The sequence below is a fragment of the Triturus cristatus genome, chromosome 10 (genome assembly GCF_964204655.1).
Source record: "Triturus cristatus chromosome 10, aTriCri1.1, whole genome shotgun sequence".
Classification (NCBI taxonomy): Eukaryota; Metazoa; Chordata; class Amphibia; order Caudata; family Salamandridae; genus Triturus; species Triturus cristatus.
Window position 1 is genome coordinate 1,154,492,068 of NC_140593.1, and position 25,110 is coordinate 1,154,517,177.

Genomic DNA, 25,110 nt, shown 5'->3' on the forward strand with positions numbered 1-25,110 from the left:
TCTTGCAAAACACCCCCTTGAGCGCTGCTGTGACACTATCTTTCACATTCATTTTATTTTACTGGGCACGGACACCCACATTATATCGACGCACGCCTGCATAGAACGAATACTCCTGTTTCGAAGTTAAGAGCTCCTCAGCCTTAATGGCTGTCTTACAGATCAGAGCACATAATGTCATGGATGGAGTGGGGTTATTGTGGGGGGAAATCAGGCCTCACAGGGAGGCAGCCAGTCTCATTGATTGATAAAAGCTTTGAATGTTTGACTCCAAATCCCGTACCCACCCCTCGACCCTTCGGACTCTACGCAGCACGAGTTTATAACACCTCTTAGCATCAATGAAAGCAAGAGGGCTGTTAATAGTCCACAGTTGCAGGGGGTTGGTGACAATCTGATGTTAATTGGTTGTAAGGTGGTGGAAAGGAGCAGAAAACGGCTTTGTTATTCCCTACCTCTTTACCCTCACACCCCTTCAAAAGACTCAGCACATGAAAGGACCCTTCGAGTGAGTGCTGTTGCCACTTTACAAAGGAGACCCTGCCACAATGCATAAGTGCACTTCCTGTAATCTAAAGTGCAGATATGGTCTTTGGGGTCCAGGCCCTGTTAGCTTGAAAGTCAAATAGGATGAGTAAGGAATAACTTCCAATCCCGGAGTGTATGCGCGGTCCCTTATGCTACCATGCTCACAAAACTCCCAATCTCACAGCCCCCTTTATTCTTCATCACTGTCATCCACAGGGTACCCCGTTTTTCTCAAAACCTAATGCGTCCACATTTTCATGAACTTCTCCCAGTCTCTCAAGCAGGAGCCCGTACTTTCCCTCCTAGCCAGGCTTCAAAACACCGCCTGACCCCTGAAACACCCAAGCACATCTTACGTTTGTTTCGTGTCATTAACTCCAGCAAACAAGCATTTGCAATGCAACAGGTCTCGCATTTATGCGAGTTTAAGCTATTGGCATTGTAAATGACAATTCCTTTTATTTATGTTTTAAAAAACAAAACATAAAAAAGGCATTGTCATTTACAATGCCAATAGCTCAAACTCACGTAAATGCGAGACCTATTGCATTGCTTGTTATATCTTGTTACGTCTAAAAGGCCCAGGAGGGAATACTGTGTTTTTAATCGACTATTATAATAATAATTTTGCAGGGGAAATGAAAAATGTTGTTGACTTAGTGGAAGGGAAAATCAACGCCCTTTTGAATACTTTTAAGGAGATATCCTGTATCTTATGGCTGGGCGATTTTAATGCGCATAGTTGTTGCTTCATGGATAAAACTGTTTGTGGTTCTAACTGATGAGGCAGGTGAGACTATTCCCCATTTTATGCAGAATACTCACGGAGATACATTGAATAGACTTCTCATCAAAGACTTAGAAATAAGGAACCCTATTGACACAAGTACAGGCCGACTCCAGAACACCTTTGGTAACAGCCAGGGATCAACTATTGATTATAATGATAGTTTTGGATTCCCTTAAAAATTCTATTTCTGATGTCCAAACACATTTTTTAAACTTAAGTGACCATGCTGCTATCTCCTGTCACTTGATATGGGATGGTATTTATACCAAACAGACAAGGCATGTAAAACTTAATATAACTAGGAAAAACGGGATCAAACAAAGAAAAAATTATCCCTTTGGTGGTCGCAAACAGACATAATGAAATTATGACCTGCTTAGAATCTGAAAATGACCCATGCATGGTAATGACTGCCTTTGACTCAATTCTAGTAGAGGTGAAAAAGAATCAAACTAAAAATGCTCCCATTACTTTTTTTAATCTAATAACAATCTTCAGTATAGGCTACGAATTTTGTAACAATCAATTTAGGATTGTATTGTTAATAATGTTAATAATGTTAGCAATTTGAAAAAAATGTAAAATCCACTGTTTTTTAAATTAGATAGAGATTTTATTGTTCTTTCTTTTTACGAAATATTGCTAAGGTTTTAATTAACAAAACAATAAACATTTACTTACTTGGCCCCATTACTAACCCTCTGCCCCAAGATGGTTTGACCAAAATTGCACAAGGTCCTTATCAAACTTACATGAGGTACTTAGGATTGTCCCTAGGGACGTAGCTCAAGTAAAGCTCCTGCACCATCACTACAAAGTGGCTAGGAAGACCAGACTTAAAATATTGAAGGAGGAAGCATGGGAACAACTTGTCCAGGCCGCCATCACAAACCACTCTAGAGACTTCTGGATGGTAATCAATTCTCCCTTCCTAAGAGCACCTACAGACCCCAACCTAGATTCTCACGTGGATGAAGAATCTTGGGTCGCTTATTTTTCTAAAATATTTGATCCCTTTGGTAAGGGAGGGAATTTACTGCAGAATGAAGATTTGCCATCTATTAAACCAACCCTCCGTTTAAACCATATTGAGGTCAGGGAAGCTCTTAGGCAGTGCTCTATCAATAAAGCTGCTGGGCTGGATGATACCCCAATAGATTTCTTTTTATACCAGCCGAATCTTTGAGGCCGGGTTTTGTCAAATGTTTTTAATGCTGTTGCTACGGTGGGCCCGCCAGATTTGTGGTTGAATTCTATCTTAATCCCTATTTACAAAAAGGGCGATAAATCCGAGCCAGAGAATTACAGGCCAGTCTCGCTTTTAGACCGCACTGCCAAACTTATGGGACGAGTGCTATTGGATAGGCTGGAGGAATGGGCCACTAAAAACAATCTCTTGATCCCAGTTCAGTACGGTTTTAAAAAAAGGCAGAGGTACCCAGGATCTATGCCTTAATTTAAGTCTCCTTATTGCCAAGTATACCCAGGCCAAACAAGGCAAGTTGCACTTGGCTTTTTGGGATTTATCTGCAGCATTCCACTGCGTTGCACACCTTCATTTAGGAGGATAATGAAGGAGATGGGCATTGACGAGGCAATCACCAATTTTATCAGGCAGCTATACTCTACCGCTTTGGCCTGCGTCCGCTACGGGAGGCAGGGAGAGTTCACCAGATGGTTCCCGATAAACAGGGGGGTTCGAAAGGGATGTGTCCTGGCCCCATTTTTATTTTCAATATATACCAACAGAGTTTAAGATCCCCTGTTCGAATCCTCACAAGATGTACCAAAGATGAATCTGGTGCGCATCCCCATTCTCCTCTATGCGATGATGCTGTGTTGATTGCCCGTACTGGCCTAGCACTCCAGAAACTGATAGACACATATTTTAGTTACATGCATAAATTGGATTTGAAAACTAATGAGGCAAAGTCCTTTGTTTTAGTGACTGGCAATAAAGAAAAGAAGGCTCCAACCTTTTATATAGAAGGTTAGGAAAGTGACACAGACACTTTTTCATATCTAGGAGTGACCTTCGATAGAGCGCTAAATTGGTCTCACATGATAACTATTAGGGGCTTAATGTTAGAAAAAAGTACCATTGCCCTCTATTCCTTCATCAAGAAGTTGGGCGTGAAACCACTAGATATGGTCAAAAAAGTATATATGGCTAAATCCCACTCAATCTCAACATACGGGGCAGGCATTTGGGGTTATGCCAGTCTTTTAGCTCTCCAGACCATTGAAAACACCTTCTGGAAAAAATTAGTAGGTCTCCCTGTAAGTTGCTCAAACTTTATCTGCCATTTAAAATTGAATGTTCCATTTATGTCTGATCTGGTTAGGCTTGCTCCAATTCTTTTATGGCCCTCAGTTTGGCGAAGGGAAACAGTCAATCTTACCCAAAAGATCATTGCAGATTGCCTCTCATTAGAACAATCGCATAGGATCCCTTGGCTTATGTACATTAAAAACAGTTTAATCCCCCTAGGTTTAGCACATATATTTGAATTCCAAGTAATTGTCTGACCATCGCGAAAAAGGAGATTAAAATACGAGTTTTGAGCCAGATGGTAAAAGAAAGATTTAAAGACAGATGGTAAAAGAAAGATTTAAAGACAATAGGTCCAAACATTCAGTAGAATCCTACTTAGAGGGACCAACTATTCCAAAAGGGATAGCTCCATGTTTACTCTTGGTAATAACTGAACGCCATAGATTTATTTTACTTATGTTTCGCCTAAACTTGATCCACTGCATGTTGGCCTATTCATCAGGAATATTCTCAGTGCATGAGCTTCCCCTTGTCCTTGCGATGGTGTGTCCACTCAATCCAATTTGCACATTTTCCTCTTCTGTAAGTTTTATGCGGACCATCACAAAAGATTCACAGTTCCAATTATGTGCAAATATAGTTTTAGGCAACGCCGCCCAGGGTTGTTCTTTTTTAAATCTTTGCCCGACCTCCTTGTTTGTTATAGCGTTGCGTCTTTATGTCTTTCCTGGAAGACAAGGAGATCCCATATTATCGAAGAATGAAATGGACATTTTATTTTAATGGATGGTTTTAATAAGATCTTTTTACTCTGTACAACGGTGAATGTTTATTTTGCATGTTTTGGGATTTTATATCTTATTGAATAAGAATCGAATAAAGTGATTTGATTGGCTGACTGCCACTTCCCTCTCAAGCACGTCTTGGTTTCTGTAATTAAGGATTAGCCAGAACCACACACATTGCTGTGCCCATGCTGCTGTCATGTTACCTGTAAACTGCTTGACTGCTTCTGGTAAGTTGGTCCATGCTGTTAAAAATATGGAAAATAAAACATATTTAAACAAGCATTGGCATAGCCAATGGGTCTCGCTTTTGGGACCTTCTAAGTATTTAGATATGCAGCCCAATATCCATGGTGCAACCACATTAACTGTTGTGTGGTTAAACACTTATAAGGTCCAAAAGGCGAGACCTATTGGCTATGCCAATGCTTGGTGTGGTTGTGTGTGTGGGGGTGTGTGTGTGTGGTTGGTTGTGGGGGGAGTGTGTGTGTGTGGTTGTGGGGAGTGTGTGTGGTTGTGGGGGAGTGTGTGTGTGGTTGTGTGTGTGGGTGGTTGGGTGTGGTTGTGTGGGTGGTTGGGTGTGGTTTTGTGTGGTTGGTTGGGTGTGGTTTTGTGTGGTTGGGTGTGGTTTTGTGTGTGGGTGTGGTTTTGTGTGTGGGTGTGGTTTTGTGTGGGGTTGCGTTGGTGTGGGTGTGTGTGTGTGGGGTTGGGGGTGGGTGTGTGTGTGTGGTTGGGGGTGGGTGTGTGTGGGGGTGGGTGTGGTTTTGTGGGGTTGGGGGTGGGTGTGGTTTTGTGGGGTTGGTTGTGGGTGTGGTTGGTGTGTGGTTGTGTGTGACAGTAATACTAAAAGCATATCAAAATAAAGGAACACAAACATCACGTTTGTGGAAAGAGAAAGCATATTGTAAGTCAAACGGGCGCAGCAAAGCATTAACACATGTTCTTTGATGTTTGATCGTTCTTTGAACGAGAACATCAAAGGGGCGCCGCAAAAGTGATCGTGGGCAAAAGTGAAAGTGATCGGGCGCTTAATGAGCATGATGAGGTTTGCCATATGGTGCCTCTACTCCTAAGCGCGTGCCCGCGCACATACACTGTGTAGCTCTAGGTTGGCCATGGTAGCATTTTTTGAGTCCTCACTAAAAGTCTCGCCAGATCAGCGCATGCGCTGGGTCAGGCGAGACCTAAAAACAGGGGACCCAGTACTTTTACTGTACAACAAAATTGCAATAGCCAAAGCTCCCAAAAGTTGAGTCTTTAGTTAATTTATAAAATGAAAATGATCCTACCAAGAGTAAAGTGGAGTCGGGGTGGTACTCCAGGAAGCAAGTGGTACGGCAGAGGCCTTTGCAATAATGTTGTTTGAGCATGTCAATCTGGTGACCACTTGTGAAATCAGGGGACTATTATTAGGATTACATAAATTAAAATTGAATGTGTGACATTAAAGGAATTGTTCAACCTGTACTTATCCAAGGGTTGTGTACACTCTTACTTATTTATAGGTATGTTGTTCAGAAGACCAAAGGGCTTTCGCATTTTTAGACAAGTCATTTTTATGCACATTTACCCATTACCCACCTTTCATTATATAAATGTTATAAGCAAAGGTGGTTTAGATTACTCTTTCATAGTCATAACATTGGAGTTCTTCTTGCTGTTTCTATTTGACATAGCTTATAGTTTATGAAGTACTAATTGTTTTTCTTTTAAAGCTAGGCATCCGGTTAGTTACTCATCACTGTTTACTATCTTACGCTGCGATGGCTAAGCTCCCCATTAGGAAGGAAAGGCGTCGGTGTTTGGCATGTGTTTCCTGATGTGATCAATTTCTTTAAAAATAAGCCAATCAATCAGAATAGGTATACGATATGTTCTCTGAACTATCTGTTGTGCAGTCATAATTTGTGCTATTAGCGTGTTTGTTGGTAGAAATGATTCATCACAGCAACAGCTAGGAGAAAGGCTGCACCCATTGGGGGATTGTTGGCTGAGAAAATGATGAACGCGCTCCGTGGACCTGCAACCCTGGCAGATTTATCTAGAGATTTAGAAATCGTGTTGGATGTTTTAGCGGTGCACGCACTTGTGTATATAATGTGGGTTCCAAAAATGTTCTATTGGCAGATACACGATTGTGGCTGTGAACTGGGATTTAGGATTTCTTCCTTTAAAAAGATGCTCCTCACATGATCAGCTTATGAACATTTTAGAGGCTTAATTAGATCCCTACTAGAGCACATCTCAGAATTTAGCAAAGTTCCTGGAGATTTGCCTATTTTCAACATTGAAGTTTGTATTTACAAACACTGTACATTCCTTCCTGCTTCCCAAATGCCCCTGCTTGTATTCCAGCCACCACCACTGCCTGTTTTTGAACACTCCTGATTGACCTTTTCTTTGCAGGACAAAGATCTAAAGCAGTATTTGGACGACTGTGGCAACGTCATCAACTTACACAATGTGAAGGTGAGAGCACGGATTGGGAATGAGTTGTTGAAAGTGTTGTCTGTCTCAGAATATCTATGCTTCATAAATCTGAAAATTGTGGGAACGTGCCTAAAGGGTCCGGGCCCAGTAAATATCTTTATTTTCCCCATCTTCTCATTAAGGACATTCTGAATATAGATTCCACATGCGAGTGAGTGAAATGTTTTGTTTTCCATTTAATTTTTCTGAATAGAAAGAGATAGTTTAGGCGAGGAAGTAAAGATACAATTCTAATGTTTCTGCGTTGAAGTTATTGTTGAAGTCGAATAAAACAGTTGATTTCTGTTCATTACTAAGCGCATTGTTTGGCATTGCCAGGAAGCTTATGACTCCTGCAAAGATGCATCCCGTCTTGGCGACTAAACTTGCTCCTGTACTATTTGTACAGTGGCACCTGCTGTGCTCAGCGCTGGCTGAATTCATGCACAAAACCAGGTGAGCAGGCCGAATATGTTTCATGCTGAGATATTTTCTCTTTACAGGTGAGATTGCTGTTAGAGTTCGGGACACCGCAAAATACTGCTCTCAAAAGAGCCCCTCTGGCTGTGATGCAACAGTAGTTAACTAAAAGTTGCATTTGTTTGAAAGGCTACTAAGCTAACCGCTATCAATTGAATGTAGAGACAACTACTATTTTTCAGTGACATCTGCTGGACATGAATAAGAGTGCTGCTTTATGGATCTGCCTCGGCAGATGAGTAGCATGCACTGTTCCTAGAGCGACACATGCTGGAGAGTTTTGAGAATGCTGCTGAGCCAGCACAACATTAGCAGGGTCTTTAAAGTGACCCCTGCTGACTGGGGATAGTAGTGCCACTGTAGTAATACTCGCAGAATAAAAATGTGGTCTAATTCTATACAACCAAAATCTGCTGCTGGCTCAGAGATCAGCAGATCGGTGTAGTAGAATTTCCATTTTGCAATCAGGTCCGAGGGTGCTGCCAGATTTGCCGTTGGAGCATGCTAGGGGTGGTTGGCATGGGAGGCTCACAGCTCTCCTTTCTGGTCACATGGCCTGGCAGTAGTCCCACAGGCACTCGTGACTTAAACATTCACTGCTGCAAGTTACAAGTTCACTTCTCACAGGGAATAACTCAGCATTTCATCCATGCGGGGTCAATCAGTTGAGGCCCACGATATTGAGTATAGCACCTTGAAACTGCAAAACAAAAAGTGGGTTCGTACCGTGTGGCTGTAGAGAAACAGGTTTTGCATTCTCCTGCCATCTAGTTTTTGGCCCAGACATTATAACTTGGTTGTCTTCAAAGAAACATTGAGCCATGGGATGTTGTGTGAATCCTCCCTTAGTCCACAATGTGTTTGAACTCTGACTTCACCTTAGATCTTTTTCTCTCCCTCATGTTCAGACGTGTTCAGTAAAAGTTCCTGGATCAATGAATTATTTTGTGGCTTTCTTAGGCCTGCCGAAGTCTCGAACAATTACTGATTGCGGTTATCCTGGATCACCTTCATTTACGGGCCAAGACCAATTGGCTTCACACGCAAGTAGACAACACCCCAGGCTCCTCTTCAACCACTGGGAGCTCGCCCCACTTAAAGCAAACAGAAAGGTGGTGAAGAAACGTTCACCCTTCCAATTCTGCCTACAGAGAAACACAAAGGTACCCTTGGGCTGACCAGAATGGCGTCTGCGATGTCTGCCTCTCCCCTGACCATAACGAGTCCTTCTGCAACTGCCTCCCCTTTCATTCTAAGAAAACCTTTCAGCACAGAAGAGCGAGGGTTTGAGTGCATCTGAAGGTGCAGCAACAGTCACCTGCAGAAACACCTGATATCTTTGGCAAATAAGACCCACTTAGTGTCAAGGAAGAGGAAGCAAGGCCATCTGGCGACCCACCCAATACCCAGCCACAGACTCCATCCTCGAGTGCCTATGAGGTAGAAGAAAAAGAGGGAATGCCTTCGGCATTAACGGGGGGACCGAAGATTATGAAGACGGTGAGATTTTGTAATGCTTCTCTGGCGCCAGCTGTTGGTCAGAGCCTGCCCACCTAGGCACCCTTATACAGAGGCATAGCACCGCTCCCGCACTAGTTTGTGGCTCAACACCAAAGAAAGCCTCCGCTTCTGGTCTAGCACCCGCCCTCTGGATAGAAACCCAATCAAAGACTAAACGCACTGTCCAATTCCTTCCGGTGCTCAAGGACATGGTTAAGTCGGGCATATTGGCTGACGCATTTCCATCTTTCACTTATTCTGTATGTGGTGAGAAAGATTAGGCTGGTCTCAACGAGCCCTGGTTCTTAATGCTTTCTTAGATTTCCATGAGTCCACATGGGAAGCTTCTACCACACCAGACCTTTATGCACAGCAATACAACCACATCTGGCACCCAGGCCCCAAACCGTTTTGAACTGGCGCATGAGGTGTTAGACTAGCGCCTAAACTTCCGGGAGGAGTGCACAGATAACTTGTAGAAGGCACGTAAGCCTGCTAGTCGTGCATACTATGCATTTTAGTGGAATATATTTTCCAATACTTCAATCAGTCAATCAATCAGGACTTATAAAGAATGGCAAATCACTCATGAGGGTTTCAAGGCGCTGGAGTTTCTAGCTGCTGCTTTGAGAAAACAGTGGAAAAAACGAGGCAAGAACAGGAGAAAGCACTCAGAAAAATGAGGGAGAGGAAGAAGAAAGCAGTGAAAAATGAGGCAAGAGCAGGAGAAAGCAGTCATTAAATGGGGTAAAGGATGGAGATAGCGGTAAAAAAGGAGGCAAGAGAAAGTACTCAGAAAAACAGGGGGAAAGGAAGAAGAAAACTGTGAAAATGAGGCAAAAGCAGGAGAAAGCACTCAGAAAAACGGGGAGGAAGCAGAGCGGTGCAGCAGCACGGGAGAGCTGGGCCTGGGGCCTGCTCCATCTCCAAGCTATTAGACTCTTTCAGAGTTAAATTTCAGGATATCATTTCCTACCTTTCCTTCCTTTGAAGAGCAGGTACAATATACATGCAGAACAGGGAACATCCAGTCCTTTTTAAAATGTAATTCATCCAAGTGCATAAAGACAGAGCAGTCCTTGGAACAAATCCAAAGTTCTTACCTAAGGTAGTCTCAACTTTCACATTTCCCATAATATTGAGTTGCCCGTATTCTTTCCAAATCCTGATTCTGTGGCGGAAAAAGTTTTACGTACCTTAGATGTTAAACAGATGCTCACTTATTATAGTGACCGGGTGAAACTTTTTAGCGAACACCTTTTTGTTGCTTTGGTTAAACTCTACAAGGGTCACCCTATTACGAAAGCAGGAGTGGCAAGGTGGATGGTCAAATGCATAAAACCTGCTGTGCTGAAGCTAAATGTCTACTCCTGTAAAAAGGGAGCCACTACAGCTTTCTTTGGTAGCATCCCATTAGCAGATATCTGCAAGGCAGCCACTTGGTGAACTCTACACGCATTAACAAAGCATTCCTTTGAGGGTATGTTGGCTCATCAACAAGCTATGATTGGCCAGACAGTATTGAGGACCTTGTTTCAAATATGTCCCTCCTCTTCCTGCTAGAACCACTGGGGAGAAATTGCTATATTATCGATGCAAAGCATGTGTATCAACATTCACACATCCTACAAATGGAAAATGTTACACTGTAAGCATCTGTTCGTAGCTTGTAGTTCAGTAGATTCACATGCACTCCTCCTCCCATAAGCTGTCAGGGAAGGTACAGTTATTTTCTTAAAATACACATTAATTACCAGCACGCAGGACACATATATTTACTCTTACTCTACACTCTCCTCTCCCCTGCTGAGTGAAAATCTAAGGTGGAATCGGTGCCTATTCATATTGTAGGCAAATTGAGATTTCACTCACACGACTTAAAACTTCTTCGAAGAAAAACAAGTTGGTATGTCCGAGCCCAGCACTAGATGTCAGGAATTCACAAAGCAGGTGAACCTGCATCACTTCATGCTACGATCGGATGCTTATCGGGTAAGTAACACGAAGACATTCCTGAATAATCCTCCTTGTAGGGTTGAGGTGAACAATTAATAGAATTATCTGTTCACTGTCCTCTGTTACTAATGAGAAAAAGTCCCAAACTTAATCTCTGTGCAGCTGGAGCTGAGCTACTCCCCCCCCCCCCCCCCCCCCCTGGCCTAAAGAAGAGGGTGGCCAATTTTAAAGATCATCTCACTGTGAGCATATGTCTGCAATGGTCTGGCTTGCGCAGGCTGACAGACTGCCGCTGCACCTACTCTGCCTCAGATATGAAATCCTAATCTCTAACAGCTGGGCTTAAACGCTCATCGTATGAATGCAGTCCTTCTGTGCAGCACAGTGTCCAGCTGGCTATGGACCGGGTAGGGCCATTGGCTGGCTGCCCTAGTAAGACATGATTTAAAGAACTGCAGAGCCTGTGGTGCATCAGGAATATAAAGATGCTACCACTGTAGGAAAAGAGGAGAATGAGCATTTTTCAGCTAACGTGCACCCCTAGAGCTAGATGTCAAGACACAAGAGTGGCGGCGGTAATGGAGGTGCAGAGGCCGCCAATGGTAACGTGCTGAAATGTTTCATCCCTTTAAGGTTGATGAAGGCGCAGACCAATATCCCATTAAGGCAGGGTGATCCAAAGCAGTAAAAACAGAAAACGTCCATGGATAGTCCCAGGAATTTCAGTCATGCAGTTTACTATATGTGAGTGCTAACTTTGCGCCCGGGCAGTCCTCTCTATAGAAGGGTACCAGATAAAAGATTGTGATCCCTTTTATAATTGCAGATTATGGTGGGAGTGCATCAATAGGTGCAAACGAACACCAGTTGCATTGTGGGATAATCTTCTGTAATTCGGCCTCTGGAGGCATGGCATAGTCTGCAATTCTTCCACACTGGGCTCACTCAGGGTACCAGCCTGCCACATAACCTGGCAACTCTTCTTTTCACTTCTGTTGTAGATTAATAAACTCTAGTGTATGTTATGAAACAATTACAGTCAAAGAAATAATAAATATTAATGAACTGATACATGAGAAAATAACTAGGATCAGAATTTGTAATCAAAAGCTAAGATTGATCTGTTAAAAATGTGAGTAGGCAGCAGGTCACTGAGCAGCTGACGCCTCCTCTGAAAAGTCTGATGCACGCAAGATATTGCGTATATTTTTTCAGAATGCAAATTGGTGTTTGTGTTGAATTATAATATTTATCTTTCCAAATAATTCTGCCTTGGATGATGTAACAAGTTGTCAAATGTTATTCCTAACCCATACAACATAGACCTACTTGCTGTTTTATCCTTTTATAAAAACGTAGGAAGTCTGTTTTAAAAAAAAAATACAATAAATGTTTAATTTGCCTAGATAGGTCATCCCAGTTTACACAGGAAAATGTTAGAACATTTCCCAGCATTCTTCGCCAACCAAATTATGCATATTTGTCAAACATAATGTGAATACTTATTTTGGGAACGCCTTGAAAACTGTGTGGGTAGACACTGGCAGACGACTCATAAGTATCCTGTGTTTGTGTAGATTTGCAGTGTGAAGCTATTCTAGATGCACATGTTGTGCATTACTCTGCCATGGTTGGGTCTGGAATTTCCTTGCAAAGAATACAAGTTTTACTTTTGGGTATTTAAAAAAAAAAAAGAAAAATAGGCAGAGCGAGGTATTGAAGTCGCCAGTAAGCCCACAGTGCCCCAGTACATGACCACCATCTTCAGATTCTTTTTGAACAGCCTTCGTTTGGCTGCTCGGTGCCTGCCTTCGTTTGGCTGCTCGGTGCCTGCCTTCGTTTGGCTGCTCGGTGCCTGCCTTCGTTTGGCTGCTCGGTGCCTGCCTTCGTTTGGCTGCTCGGTGCCTGCCTTCGTTTGGCTGCTCGGTGCCTGCCTTCGTTTGGCTGCTCGGTGCCTGCCTTCGTTTGGCTGCTCGGTGCCTGCCTTCGTTTGGCTGCTCGGTGCCTGCCTTCGTTTGGCTGCTCGGTGCCTGCCTTCGTTTGGCTGCTCGGTGCCTGCCTTCGTTTGGCTGCTCGGTGCCTGCCTTCGTTTGGCTGCTCGGTGCCTGCCTTCGTTTGGCTGCTCGGTGCCTGCCTTCGTTTGGCTGCTCGGTGCCTGCCTTCGTTTGGCTGCTCCGTGCCTTCTTGTCTTTGGGTGCTTGGTGATAGCCTGTTAATCTGATTATCCACCGCCTGTATTTGTCTGCTAGGTGACTGCATTTTTTTGATTTCTCAGTGACTGCTCATTTAGGGCTTGTCAATGTTTTTTCATTTTGTACAGTAAGGATCGCCAAACCAACAAGGCTTTAAATTCTAGTAAATGTGGCTTGATATTGTTCATTAATGTATACCTGCAAACCAAGGCTATGATCAGTGTGACTGAATGAATTTCCTGTTTTCTTCTCTTTGTTGCCTCCCTACTAGCTTTTCCTCTTCCAGCTGCTAAGAGGCCTGGCCTACTGCCACCAGCGGAAGGTGCTGCACCGGGACCTGAAGCCTCAGAATCTGCTCATCAATGAAAAGGGGGAGCTCAAGCTTGCAGACTTTGGTATGTGCGTGCTTGAAGACTGGTCACGCCATATGAGCAAGCCACTTACCTATTTGGGAGACGCCATGTGTAAACCTGGTTGAGAAGTACTGTGGCGCATTAACAGTTTAATGAGTGCTTGTGATGATGTGCTTTAGAGAAGATATCCCTAACCAATGTACTTCCTGTCCTCACCTTCCAACCTGGTCAAGGGAATCTGAAGGTGATTATGGCATCAAATCTCTCCCTTGTATCAAAAGGAAATCCAGTTACCCACGGAACCTTGTACTTCATGCAATCAACAACTCCAATGTTCTGTTGCTTAAATACAAGCAAGCATCGTCTTTGTGCTTTCCCGACTTAACTCCAGTGTCTTTACATAGGAGTCCATCTCATCCAGCTTTGCAAGCTACCAAGTATCCAGAGCAAGCCGCTAGAGCGCTCCTTTATGAACATATGCTGACTTGCACCTCACCAGCAATTCATGCTTACACGTGCTCCTCTGTAAAGCTATGTGCATCGAAAGAACCTGACCACACTTCCTTCAGCTTAAACTCTTCACCTACAGCCAAACTCGTGTGTCGTGCCCTGTGCTGTCCACACTGTTGATCATTCCTCTTTTCTGAAAGGCCCATGCTAGTGAAAGTCCTTTCACTGCAACACTGTTTTGTCTCGAATTTCAAGAGCATTATAAACCCGCTTCGTTCTTTTTACATGATTGTGTATGGCTTGCAATTGTGTACCTACAAATATCACCTCATCTACACCTCCACAGCTACCATTGAGCACGACATTGGATTCAGTTTCTGATCCTCCGGCACCAGACCCCTCACATTTTATATAGGCCAATCAATAAAACACGTTTTCATCTGTGCAGTGTTAAAAGGAACCCGATGTGAATCGGTGTGCTTTAGCAAAGGTATAGAGCACTGTACGATTCCTGCAATACAAAATAATTCAACCAGTGCACATATATTGGAAAAAAATGACATTTTATGCTTCTTTATCAGTTTGGCCACCCTTATACCTTTAATCGGAGAGGTTGCATCTTCACCACAATTAAGAGGGATAAAACACACATATCTGAAAGAAACACGTTAGTTAGATTCCTCACCTTAGAATATCCCCAGGCGTCAGACTGGATCCGGAAGATTTTTCGTCAGCAATACCCCTTGCGCGTCGCTAGGCGTCGTCTGCGGCTCCGCGCCGTCGTCGGCGTCGCGCGCCGGGATGACGTCGTCTGAGTACTTAGACGCCGCCCTCGCGCGCTGACGTCAGTTCTTCTTTTTTCCGCGCCAGTAAGCGCAGATCCGGGAGAGCTACCCCTTTAGTCAATTTTTGACTAACTTTTTGATCCTGTCAATCGACTCCGGTGCCGGTAGGATGCCTGGTTTTAAAGCCTTTTGCTGACTGTAACCGCCTGATGTCGGTTACGGACCATCACCGCCGGTGCCTGTACTGCTTGGGCCTCGACCACGACGCGGAGTCGTGCTCGGACTGTAAGGCCCTGACCTCGAAGGCTAGACGGGAGCGGTCCCGTAAGCTTCTCGAGATTCGCCACTCGGCCCCGCGCGCCTCTCGATCCTGGTCCAGGAGGAGGTCCAAGGATCGGTCGCGGAGCCGCAGCCGACGTCACCATCGGTCGTCGGGATCCAAGTCTTCGGGTAAGTCGAAGCATTCCAAGAAGTCCAAGAGGCGACATCGCTCTTCGGACTCCCCTCGCCGGTCGCGCGACTCGGCCGAGGGTCAGGGTGGTTCCACCCCCGCGGCTCCGGCGGAGCCGCAGGCGCCGCGCACGTCCCCATACCCTCCGGTCCCTGGGACTAACGCGACGCCGGCGGAAGTCAGTGCCTTCCTCTCGGCCATGAGGAACCTGGCTCCGCCGTCAGCGCCCGCTGGTGCGCCTTCGGGTCCCGCGGACCCGACTGGGCTGCCTTGCCTGCCGGTGGCTCCGGCCCCGGCGCCGTTGACGGCTCCGGCCTCGACGCCGCAAGCGCCCGAGGGACCCGTTCTCGAGTCCCCGTCGACGCCGGTCGACCTCGTCACGCCTCCTCCGCCGGCGTCGACACCGGTACCACCCCCGACGCCGACGTCGACTCCGCTCGACGTCGAGCCCCGGTTCATTCCCACTCCGGGCCCGGCGCCGGTCCGACGTCGATGGACGCTGAGATCGGCGCCGCTGGAGACACATTATGTCTACCGCCCGGCTCCGTTACTTTCTCCTCTATACCAGGAGTCGGATGATGGGGACAACTGGGAGGGATCCGAGGATCCTATGGCCGCTCAGGCCCAACTGTCCCAGGACTGGGCAGATGAACTGGGGGAGGCCAGTGGCCTGGATACCTCTCCAGACACTGGATTCGTCTCTCCTCCGACTGTGGCTTCGGAGGAGGGCGCTGCTTTCTCTGTGGTGCTGCGCAAGGCGGCCGCAGCCCTTGGGCTCGAGCTGCCTGCCGTGGCTGTGAGGACTAACGTCCTTACTGAGGTGCTTCAGTCTGCAGCAAGCTCCACTGAGCCTCTGCTGCAATTCAATGAGGCCCTCATTGACGTTCTGCAGGGCACCTGGTCCAAGCCCTCCACAGTCCCTCCTGTGGACAGGAACGTCGCCAGGCGCCACCGCCCTCCTCCGGGCGACCCCAGTTTTCTGTCCCAACACCCTACCCCCGAGAGCCTGGTTATCCAGGCCTCTACTTCCCAATCCTCCTTCCCGACCGCCCCGCCGGACCGGGATTCCAAGAGGCTGGAACAGTTTGGCAAGAAGCTGTTCTCTTCCCTTAGTTTGGGCCTGCGGTCTTTAAACACCGCTTGTCTCTTGGACCGTTATTCCCACTCTCTGTGGGATACGGTGGAGGACGTGCTGCCCCTGTGTCCGGAGGAGGCCCGGACACGACTTACCCAGGCTCTGGCCGATGGGAGGGATGCAGCACGACATGCAATCCGATGTGGGCTTGACACCACGGACTCGCTGGGTAGGGCCATTTCTACCACAGTGGCGCTTAGACGTCACGCCTGGCTGCGGTCCACGTCATTTTCGGGTGATGTCCAGGGCACTCTCATGGACATGCCCTTTGATGGCACTCGCCTGTTTGGCGAGAAGGCGGACAGTGCGCTGAATCGCTTTAAGGACTCCCGGGCTACGGCCAAGTCCTTGGGCCTCTCGGCCCCGCGGTCGCAATCTTCCACCTTTCGCCCCTTTCGTGGCCAAGGAAGGGGTGCCTCCTCACGTGCGCCTAGCCACCAGCCGCAGAACCAACCTGCGCGCGGTCGCGGACGTGGTTTCCGCCGTGGCGGTTCTGGAGGACGACGAGGTCAGCCCACATCCACCCCGGCAGCATCTGCCTCAAAGCCTTCCTAGTCCGAGCTTTCAGGCCCATTCCACGCTAGTGGGCGGCAGAGTTCGCCATCACCTGCTCCACTGGCGGTCCATCACATCGGACAGGTGGGTGCTGCAAATCGTCCGAAGGGGCTAATCCCTCCCCTTCGAGACGACCCCTCCAGCCATGCCACCGCAGCACCACCGTATCTCGGGGGATCATTTGAATCTTCTCCACGAGGAAGTTTCGGCCCTCTTGGCCAAGGGGGCCGTCGAGCGCGTTCCGAGTCCAGAAGTAGGTCGTGGTTGTTATTCCCACTACTTTCTGGTTCCCAAGAAGGGCAAAGGGGGCCTACGCCCTATCTTGGACCTCCGGAACGTCAATGCCTTCCTCCGAAAGGAAAGGTTCAAGATGTTGACTTTGGCTCAGGTTCTAGCTGCCCTAGACCCCGGAGACTGGATGGTAGCGTTGGACTTGCAGGACGCATATTTCCACATTACCGTCCTGCCGGCCCACCGGCGTTACCTGCGGTTCACGGTGGGCCACGAGCACTTTCAGTTCACCGTGCTCCCCTTCGGCCTCACCAGTGCCCCTCGGGTGTTCACGGAAGTGATGGCGGTGGTCGCAGCTCATCTGCGCAGATCAGGGGTTCCAGTCTTCCCCTATCTCGACGACTGGTTGTTGAAGGCGGGCTCGCCCCAGACAGTCGTCTCCCACCTCCAGACTACGGCGGATCTCCTGCATTTGCTGGGGTTTTCCATCAACGTGCCGAAGTCACACCTGAGTCCCTCTCAAAAGCTCCTCTTCATCGGAGCGGTTCTCGATTCGGCGCAGTTCCGGGTCCATCCACCGGAACAGCGGGTCCAGGATATACAGGCCCTGATTCCCATCTTTCGGCCTCTATCCTGGGTTTCGGTCAGGCTAGTGTTGCGGCTTCTGGGGCTGATGGCCTCCTGCATCCTACTAGTGCATCACGCCAGGCGGCGCATGCGGGCTCTGCAGTGGGACCTGAAGTTTCAGTGGGCCCAGCATCACGGCAACCTGTCCGACCATGTCTTGATCTCGGAGGGCACTGCACGGCAGTTGCAGTGGTGGCTCACGGACCGCGATTGGGTCAAGGGCAAGAGCCTCTCCCTTCCCCAACCGGAGCATGTCGTAGTGACGGATGCGTCCCTCCTGGGATGGGGTGGCCATATGGGAGAGGCGGAGATCAGAGGCCTCTGGTCTCCGGCGGAGTCTCGTCTCCACATCAACCTGTTGGAGTTGAGAGCGATCCGACTTGCACTGAAAGCCTTCCTTCCCTCTGTCAGGGGAAGTGTCGTGCAGGTGTTCACGGACAACACCACCGCCATGTGGTATTGCAACAAACAGGGCGGGGTGGGGTCGTGGACCCTTTGTCAGGAGGCTCTGCGCCTCTGGACTTGGCTGGAACACCAGGGCGTCACCCTGGTGGTTCAACATCTGGCGGGCTCTCTGAACGCCAGAGCAGACGAACTCAGCCGCCGGTGCATGATGGATCACGAATGGCGTCTGAACTCCGAAGTGGCGCAAGGTCTCTTTCAGCAGTGGGGAGAGCCTTGGTTAGATCTATTCGCCACCGACGAGAACGCGCAATGTCAGCAGTTCTGCGCGTTGGAATTTCCAAGGCGGCACTCTCTCGGCGACGCTTTTCGTCACGAGTGGAGTTGCGGTCTGTTGTACGCCTTTCCGCCTATACCACTTCTGCCCAGAGTGCTGAAGAAGATCAGGCACGACCGGGCCCAAGTCATCTTGGTGGCTCCGGATTGGGCACGAAGGTACTGGTATCCCGAGCTACTCAGTATGTTGACCGATCCTCCGATACGTTTGCCCCTTCGGGAGGATCTTCTGTCGCAGCAGCAGGGGACGGTCCTCCACCCGAACCTGTCCAGCCTCCACCTCCATGCGTGGAGATTGAGCGGCGGCAGTTGATGCCATTTGACTTGCCTCCTGAAGTCTGTGATATCATTCTGGCAGCCAGGCGTCCCTCCACAAAGACGGTATACGCCTGCCGGTGGAACAAATTTGTGGCATGGTGCACAGCAAAGGCTGTGGATCCCCTTTCCGCCCCTCTTTCTGAGGTTCTCCTCTTTCTTCTTTCTTTGGCCCGGCAGGGCTCTGCCCTGGGCACCCTGAAAGGTTATCTTGCTGCCATCTCTGCCTTCTTGCGGCTTCCTGATCAGCCTTCTCTTTTCAAGTCCCCTGTAGTTACACGCTTTCTAAAAGGCATTACTCACACGTTCCCTCCTGTCCCTTTTGTAATGCCTCAGTGGGACTTGAATCTTGTCTTGACATTCCTGATGTGCGCTCCCTTCGAGCCTCTTCACAATTGTCCTCTTCGTCTTCTGACTCTTAAGACTGCTTTTCTGGTAGCCATCACCTCGGCTAGACGGGTGAGTGAGCTCCAGGCTTTATCTTCAAAGCCTCCTTTTCTGTCTGTTCATCCGGACAAGGTGGTCCTTCGGCCTCGTCCCTCCTTTCTTCCGAAAGTGGTGACTCCATTTCATCTTGGGCAGTCTGTCACCTTGCCCACCTTCTTTCCGCCTCCGCATCCTTCCAAAGAGGAAGAGAGGCTCCACCGTCTGGACCCAAAACGGGCGCTGTCCTTTTATCTGGACCGCACAAAGCAGTTCCGGGTGGACGACCAACTTTTTGTTGGATACGTGGGTGCTAAGAAGGGTAAAGCGGTGCACACACGGACCATCTCTCGGTGGGTCGTTTTGTGCATCAAAATTTGTTACTCCTTGGCAAAAAAGGACCCTCCTGTTGGGCTGCGCGCCCACTCCACTCGGGCCACAGCGGCTACTACTGCTTTGGGACGGGGTGTCCCTTTGCAGGACATCTGTCAGGCGGCGACGTGGGCTTCGCTACACACGTTTGCCAGGCATTATTGCCTTGACAGCCAAGTCCGGAGGGATGGCTTCTTTGGCCGTTCTGTCCTCCAGGACTTTCTGGTGTGATCTTGGTTCGCAGACCCACCACCGGGGATGGTATTGCTTGGGTATCTATTCTAAGGTGAGGAATCTAACTAACGTGTTTCTTTCAGATGAACAAGTTACTTACCTTCGGTAACGATGTATCTGTAAGAAACATTAGTTAGTTAGATTCCTCACCAACCCACCCATCCTCCCCGTTCTGCGAACTGACATCTAGGGTTAAGGTTATCCTTTTCAGGCCCCTAGATTTTATTTTTGGCACCAGTGTCGGTCTTTGCATGGCTCTGCGTTCCTGGCGCGGAAAGCTATGTACAAGAACTGACGTCAGCGCGCGAGGGCGGCGTCTAAGTACTCCGACGTCATCCCGGCGCACGACGCCGACGACTGACGCGGAGCCGCAGACGACGCCTAGCGACGCGCAAGGGGTATTGCTGACGAAAAATCTTCCGGATCCAGTCTGACGCCTGGGGATATTCTAAGGTGAGGAATCTAACTAACTAATGTTTCTTACAGATACATCGTTACCGAAGGTAAGTAACTTGTTCTTCTGACCTTTTGAAGGAGGAAAATATTTTAAGACCACTTTTTTTAAGATCCTTGAAGTAGATTTTCTAGGTTGTGCTGGCTCAAAATACCACTGTCAAATGAAACTTTTGCTTACCCGCTGGTGCAGCCAGACTCAATACAGCATCAGGTTACTGAGATGGGTGGCAGACTCTGGGCATTAGTGCTACAGTGATCAGGGCCCAATGTTGATAGTGGCACGTGCCTCATAAATGGCTACACCCAAAGGCCATTGCAAAGTACAAGTTGATAGAGGACTGTGCCTTCTTAATACATTTTTCGAAACAGAATAATTTCCAGAATTCAACGGTCGTTTCCAAACATGGTGTGTTTGTTCCCCAAAAATGTTTCACACATAAAACAAAGGACAGCCGACACGTCTTTTGCCCGTGTGGCCCGACGGCCGTGGGCTTTCTCAAGGCAGGTAATTGTCGCTGGTAATCCAGTCCCGTGGCAGGCATGTGTTGCGGTCTCTGCAGGTCCCTCCCGCATCGGAGATCATATGTTTGTTCAGCTCCATGTGTTGCACAGTATCACTAGCTAAAGCAACTTTATTACATAGTAGCCAGCAACATAAACTGTAAACCCTTATAGTATGTAGGTTTTCACCTCGTGTGTGGAGGCTCTGTACTGTTATCCATTGCAGGTTTTCCAGGCTTCCCAGGCCATAGAGGCAGCCCGGATGCTTTTGGTGTGGCTGTGGAGGCACGGCAAGTGCTAAAAAGCCCTGTCCATCTCCAAGGCCACAACCCTTCCAGGGTCCTCTGCCTCTTATCCTCTATAATCACAAAATGCAGACTATTCCAGGTTTGGATGGAAAGTCTGCTGACACAGATGACCTCCCCTGTTCTACCAACAGGGTGGAGCTGAAGTGAACCACTTAAACATTTACATGCTAACCAATCTTTTGGTTGGGTCGGTAGGAAAACTATTTTGGCCGTCAATCATTGGCATGACTCCTGATATTGTTGACTGTATGTTCAAAGTGTCCCCACTGTGAGAACCCAATATGTAAATGCTACTTAGCACCATTAATCAAGTATCTTTTTGTCCCTCACAACCCAGCACCTCGTTTTGGAACTGATTTAGTGTAAATTGTTCTAAACATTTACACAGGCCATGCCACATTCTCTCTGAAATTTCCTACATTTTCCTTTCAGTTTTGAGGGTGAGTAGGGTGTCATAGTGTTAAAAGAATCTACCCATTATCACATTACCCAGTAATCTTCATGAATTAACCACATGTATTAATGTGTACCATGTATACTTAAGTACCCAAGAGTAGTATAGCTTTTGCAGAGTAACCTACCCCTGCTTCAGCTCACCATAGTGAGCATCCGTTGCAGTTTGGCACATCTCATCAAAGTCTTGCAGAATTTCAGCCACATCACACAAAGAACTAGGTTGACTGGTTTCCAGCCTGCATTGTCTGCAAGACTCTGCATCACTTACAAGAATTACTTTTGCATACTTGGCCGATAAACTAACCACCTCTGGTGTGCAGCACCTGGCTAGGATCCAGGACATGGTCAAATTAGAGCTAAAGACACGCAAGAAGGAAAAAGCCAGAAGTGAGGTTTTCTTCCAGGTTCTGAAACAACATGCCCCTCAACATCAGAACAGCTGCTCCCACCTGGCAATTCAGAATGAAAGGATATTAACACCCCACAAAGCAGGAACCTGCATAGACTTTCTTCTGGTGAAGGATCATGAGTAGTACCCAGGCTCACTCCCACTCTTCAGTTCTCCACTGCTGTCCAGGTAGATTTACAAGTACAACTGCATAAATGAGTGCATACAGTCAAGAGAGGGTGAGCAGTGACCTTGTTCTACGTTTCCCCAGATGTCATGTGAGGATCATACTTTGTGATATTGTTGTATTGCTATTAGAGAGTATGATAATAGTGGTTTGATTGGTGGAGGTGCTATTGAGAATGCTGAAATATTCATAAATAGAGATGAAAGTAGTTTCACTCTATTGGTAACAGCGATTGTGGGGGCATCACCTGGGCTTGTGGAGATGGCAATGAAGATCTTTGCATTGGCAGCGATGATGAATGGAGCTTTTTTTAATCCAAGATTTTTTAATTGGATTTTCACAAAGAATCTCAATCCAATAAATCACAAAAATGAGTAGACCATGCCAATATTCCATTAACAAAAGCAAAGAGAGAAATAAAAAAGACAGTATAGTATTAGTAAAACTAACACAGCTTTTTTTTTTTTTGTAATGTACTTTGTGGTACAGATGTAACAGAGGCTCACAGTGTATATTTGTACATCATTTGCAGCAAAATCCAATTAGAATAAGAGAAACTTAAGCATTCCAAAACTTTGTTAAAACAAAAGATTATGCTTCAAAAATGTGTGTGGGTGGGGGTGTGCGGGGGTGCCAGTGCCAGTCACAGTACAGAGGTTGGTCCCTTAAAGTTCCAATGCACCTTATTTGTGCTGCTTCCTTCGAGACTGAGCAGGCCTTCAGTCTATCCCAAATACTTTGGGATTTGATTTATCGTTAACTTAGTGAATCAGTGAAATATAATAAGAACTTGTTCCTTAATAAAATGAATACTGTGCTAGGTGAATTATCCCCTAAAAACAGTATTCGATGATGAACGTAGCATTGATGCAGTGTTGGCACAGTGAGGTGAGAAATGGGACATTAAAGGCAGTCTATGTTCATGGGCTAGAGGTGATAAAGGTGATTATTGGCAGTACAGTAATTATCCTGGGCTTGGCACATATATGATATAGTGTTTCCGTCGGTGGGGGTAAATTTAAAGGGAAATGTGTAGGCATTGCTAGCGATAAGAATGTTGGTGATCATATTGGCAATCAAGAAAGTACAGTGATGTACAGAATAGTTGCATTGCCAATGGTAGATATGAAAATGCAGATAATAACAGTGGAGATAATTTATTTGTATGTGGTTGTTTCCTGGATGCTTTAGTTGGGGAACTTTGCATTGTTGATGCTGGGAAGAAAATTATGAACTTCTCGGCATAGTTCAAAATGATGGTCTTTTAGTTTTGATCGGTGTGGCAATGATGATGATTTTTAGGTCTCGGCTAGCGAAGGCTGCGCTTGCGCAGTCTCGCTCGCGAGATTTAATGACTTGGAGAAGAGGGGCTTGAACCCGCCCCTCTTCTCTCCTCTTCACCATTGGCTGGCCTCTTAAATGCTGGCCAGCCATTGGATAAGAGGCTTGTCTCGCAAAACAGGCCCCGTCCTTTTCGGATTCGGGGGCGTGTTTTTTCGTTGCTTTTAGCTGGGCGTGTTTTTCTCTCCTCCAGCCAATGGCAAGAGGAGAGAAAGGAAAACACGCCCCCGAATCCGAAACCGCCGCTGCGTTTCTCCGAGGCATTTCTGCTTGACCTCGGAGAAAGGCAGTGGTGTGCTCGTCCTCTTCCCCTGCTCTCGGGCAACCCTGCTCACCTCTGGTGCTGGTCTTGCTGAAGATGTCCCTATCGAGTGGTAAGACTGTTCTTATCTTCTTCACCCCACCGACATCTTCACTCGGCGCTGATCACACCACGCTTCCCGCACCTCTAGCATGCTTTTCAACCCTCAGCATTAGTGCGTGCTTCTACTTTTTGTGAACTCGCTTCCTATGCCGCAGTGCTCTGCCACTGTTTACGACTGTTGTTGTGGTTTCCGCTGGCATATACGCTACTTTGAGGCGCTTGTTGTGTTTTCCACAAAGCTGTCTCGCGCAAGCTCGCGCATGTGCAGCACCAGGCCTCAATCTGCCTAACCTCAGTAGTCCATAAATAATGTAAGCACTTACGGCATTCACGACAGCCAATCCCACGGCTGGACATAATCGGGGGAGTAGGCGGGCTGCGTGATATTTAAAATAACCTAGGATTGGATCATCGTTGGCACCTTCACCAATCCCAGCGTGCTGCACAGGCTCCAGAGGCGCTGATTGGCCATGGGGTCCGCACGTGCCCCTGCGGTGTACAAAACACTCACCGAGCCGTCCCCGGTCTCCGCCAGTGGGCGGGCGCCACGCAGCGTGGAGCGGGCCCGGTCTGGCTGGTGGAGGACCCATGGTGAGTTAATCAAGGGCGGGGGATCCAAGCCGCGGGATGACAGCCCATCTCGGTCCAGCTGTTCACTGGGGTGCCCCGGGGGAAGTCGGTCAATGAGAGGGAACTGAGCAACGACTGACAGCTGCCCGACTGCCCTAGCTGCCTGCACTGCTGCCCAGGTAGGGGAGCTCAGGCTTGTTGTGGAGACTGACATCAGACTGTGGGTGCAAGTCATGTGGTATCTTTAGGTTTACTCCACTTGTATGTCACCAATTGGATGGCACCGTAGGGGTACTTTGCAGCTACCTGCTCCTCCCCTGGCTTTTAGGCTGAGCAGGTCGGTTCTCGTTCTGCATGTCACTCATGCGCCAGGCTACACTGTTAACATTTGGAAATATATTATTTATCCTTCATGTGTTTGCAATTTTTATATTAAAAATGGATTTTTGCGTGGAATATGATACTTGTAGAGTCGGACCCTATTCCATTTTCCTGCATTGTAGTACATTTAATGTTAACGTTTTGAACAGTTAAATATTTTAATGCTGTTTTAAGTACATATTTTTGTCTAACTATTTTGGGTGGATGATACCTATTTTAAGTGTATTTTTATTGTGTATTTAGAGCAGACGATTGTCACGCCATCAGAAACACCTTTTAATAACTGTGTGTGTAGGTGGCTCTGTGGGTGGCTCTATTTCTGTGTGTGCGGGTGGCTCTGTGTGTATGGGTGGCTTTGTGTGTGTGTGTGGCTCTGTGTGTGGGTGAAAATGCAATAGGTCTCGCATTTGAGAGTGATTAAGCTATTGACATTGTAAATAACAATGCAAAAATAATGTCATGAGCAATGCCAATAGCTCTAACTTTAACAATGCCGAGACCATTGCATTGTAAA

At 47.2% G+C, this 25,110-nt stretch overlaps 1 protein-coding gene across 2 annotated transcripts in view; it reads left to right on the top strand.

Moving 5' to 3' along the window:
- Window positions 1-25,110, top strand: part of CDK16 (cyclin dependent kinase 16) — a 254,848-nt gene that overhangs the window by 158,564 nt on the left and 71,174 nt on the right. For both annotated transcript variants that reach the window (XM_085629509.1, XM_085629510.1), the window contains 2 exons: window positions 6,785-6,847; window positions 13,247-13,370. In XM_085629509.1, the coding sequence (XP_085485635.1) occupies window positions 6,785-6,847; window positions 13,247-13,370 (187 nt within the window). The remainder of the gene's footprint in view (window positions 1-6,784; window positions 6,848-13,246; window positions 13,371-25,110) is intronic.